General features: G+C 34.5%; 1 protein-coding gene across 1 annotated transcript in view; it reads left to right on the top strand.

The window, feature by feature from the left end:
* Positions 1 to 312: 312 nt before the first annotated feature.
* LOC113228684 (major royal jelly protein 1-like) overlaps positions 313 to 2,714 on the top strand; it is a gene marked incomplete at its 5' end in the record, with an annotated part of 34,744 nt that continues 32,342 nt past the window's right edge. The window contains one exon of the mRNA XM_026462039.1: positions 313 to 519. Within this exon, the coding sequence (XP_026317824.1) occupies positions 313 to 519 (207 nt within the window). The remainder of the gene's footprint in view (positions 520 to 2,714) is intronic.

Raw genomic sequence — 2,714 nt, 5'->3', positions numbered from 1 at the left:
TTAAATTTCAAGAAAATATTCCAGCTCTAAGGGTGGCAAACTGGGGGATGAATGACTTTTGAGGTCGTTTTTTTTGTATTCTGTACTGATTATTTTTATTATTTACTGATTATTAACATCCAATGACCAACATATGTTTATAAACATTAGTAGTTTGATGTTACAATGTTTGAAAAAAAAAGAACAAAAGCATTTGGCCGTTTTTGTAGCTTGCTGTTGTTAACACGCCTTAGCGTTTAGCAACTAACATCTTTTTAGCAAGCCTATATCGAGAAGAGAGCTAAAATATAGTAATAATACATATTTTCTTCTTCTCTGCAGGCATACCCCGATTGGTCATGGCACACGGCAGGTCGTGGAGACATCAACTGTACCGGACTTATCTCTGTGTACCGTATCCGAGCTGATAGGTGCAACCGCCTCTGGGTCCTCGATTCTGGAGTCATCACCAGTCTTGACGATTTCCGCCGTGTATGTCCACCTAAGATTCTTATTTTCGACATGGCTACCGATCGTTTGGTAAGTACAACACTACAGAGTTTAAACCATAAACCGATAATAACATGATGCAATTGTTTTGTGAAGAAAAAAAAGACGTTTGACAAAAGACGGTTATATTTGACCTTTGTATTAATATATAAAAAAACACGCGTTATTTTTACGAATTAAATTCCGGAAATGCCATTACACGTGATTAAAAAAACATTTTGTTTCTGGAAATGGAAATCGCTATTTTGTTAAAATTTTGAGACAAATATACAGGCTGTTTTTGCTTTATATTTATGAAAACTTTTAATTTTTTTCTTTCTTGACTTATCACGGTCAGCGTTGGAAACTATTTAAAAAGTTTTTCTAGAATGAAAACTTTTTTGTATGTTATTAAGGTAAAACTTTTTATTTTCCCCGATATTTCAGAACGGTTACCTACATGGTCACAGGTTGAAATACTACATAAATTCGTTTAGTAAATAAACATGAAGTCTATTAAAATGTATAAATGTTAAGTTGTTTTTATTAAAGTTTGAAATTGTACAAACTTATTGGAAATAAAACTATTTTTTGGATCTACAAACCTATGTTTCGGGCTCTTTTTTTAGGTCACCAGCGAAAACTTAAAAATTCGGTATATTTATAAAGTGTTTTATTTTTTGTCAAAAATTAGAAGCATCTATTTTTAACAAAGTGAATATTGATTAAAATTAGGTTCTTAAAAACTAATTCATCAATTTTAAATTACATCCAATTGATTTGAAGTGGAAGGTGCAATCAATCGAAATGGTTAAGTGATTACCATTTTCCGCGGCAAGAGTTAGGCTGCTACTGAACGGACTGCAAACATGAATTCGACATGTACCTATGATCGCATGCAATCGACAATGATTTCAAGCATTTATGGCTGTGCGGCTATATTACGAGTTCATTGTACTTACCTTACTTATTTCTGCCGCCAAGCAGTACAGTAAGCATACTGCGTTCCGATTTTGAATTGTAAGAGTGCTGGTAAAATTACAGGCACATGGGTCTTGTCAACTTATGTCTAAGGCTGATGAGCACAGTGGCAGTGTCCCTTAGATCTTTGTGATTCAAAGTTATGAGTGGCATTGCAATTGCTATGGTCAGACGTGTCGTTTCCCATCACACGCACGACTTGTTTGTCCCGTCACTTCGTATACAAAAAAATGTTGCAGTCGAAATGGAAGACGTTATTTGCAGTTTGTCACTATGTATTCAGAACATTTTGGATTTCTAAGGCAGACTTTACTTTTTATTAAGGAAATAAACATATCACTAACGAAATTCTCACTTCATTTGTCGACAAGTTCACGTCCATAAGCCCCGACTATACTCCGCGGTGGGATTTGCGATCATAAATGTAAGCAAATATTTTATAAATCCGTCGAGACAAGTTCACCAAACAATCAACTTAAATTAACTAAAAAAAATAACTTAAATAAAAAAAAATTAAGTTGATTAAATCCTCGAGTAATCTTTTTGTTTTAAATTTATTACCAATCAATAGCATATGTACAAAACAAACAATTATTACAACATTTAAAAGCCACTAAGGTTTGAGTCAAACTGTATGTTGTCTACATCGACAATACATAAATCTTATTATAATAAGGTAATAAAGTATACTATATACATGCTATATGCTATACTTTACATATTATTATACTCTAAATACTACACTAATCGTTACCTTTTGCCGTTACTTCTAAGGATCAGGTTATAGATAATATCAGGCACAAAAAACATGTTAACTTGTACTTATTTTTATTATACTTTTAATCATTCACATCGACTGCAGCCAACGCTTACAATTGAAGTCACAACTGCACGCAGTTGAAGTCTCGTCTGCACGTAGTTGAAGTCTCGATTGCACGCATTAACTGCCGACGCGCAGTCTATCTGTTGGCAGCTTTAGCCGTTATTGTAGTGAGGTCAACTGGTTTTAATAGAAGTGAGTTTTCGCAGTTTCACTTCAATGTTATGTAGTTACGAACTGAAGTCTAAATTGCAAAATTGGTTGAAGACTGTCGACTACGCGGCTACAGAGGAACTATTTAAAATATGATTACTTACTTCATACACACACACACACACACACACACACACACACACACACACACACTCACACACACACACACTCACACACACACACACAGAGAGAGAGAGAGAGAGAGAGAGAGAGAGAGAGAGAGAGAGAGAGA

This window comes from Hyposmocoma kahamanoa, unplaced genomic scaffold, assembly GCF_003589595.1.
Source record: "Hyposmocoma kahamanoa isolate Upper Pololo Valley unplaced genomic scaffold, ASM358959v1 236, whole genome shotgun sequence".
Classification (NCBI taxonomy): domain Eukaryota; kingdom Metazoa; phylum Arthropoda; class Insecta; order Lepidoptera; family Cosmopterigidae; genus Hyposmocoma; species Hyposmocoma kahamanoa.
This window is presented reverse-complemented; position numbering and strand designations above follow the sequence as displayed.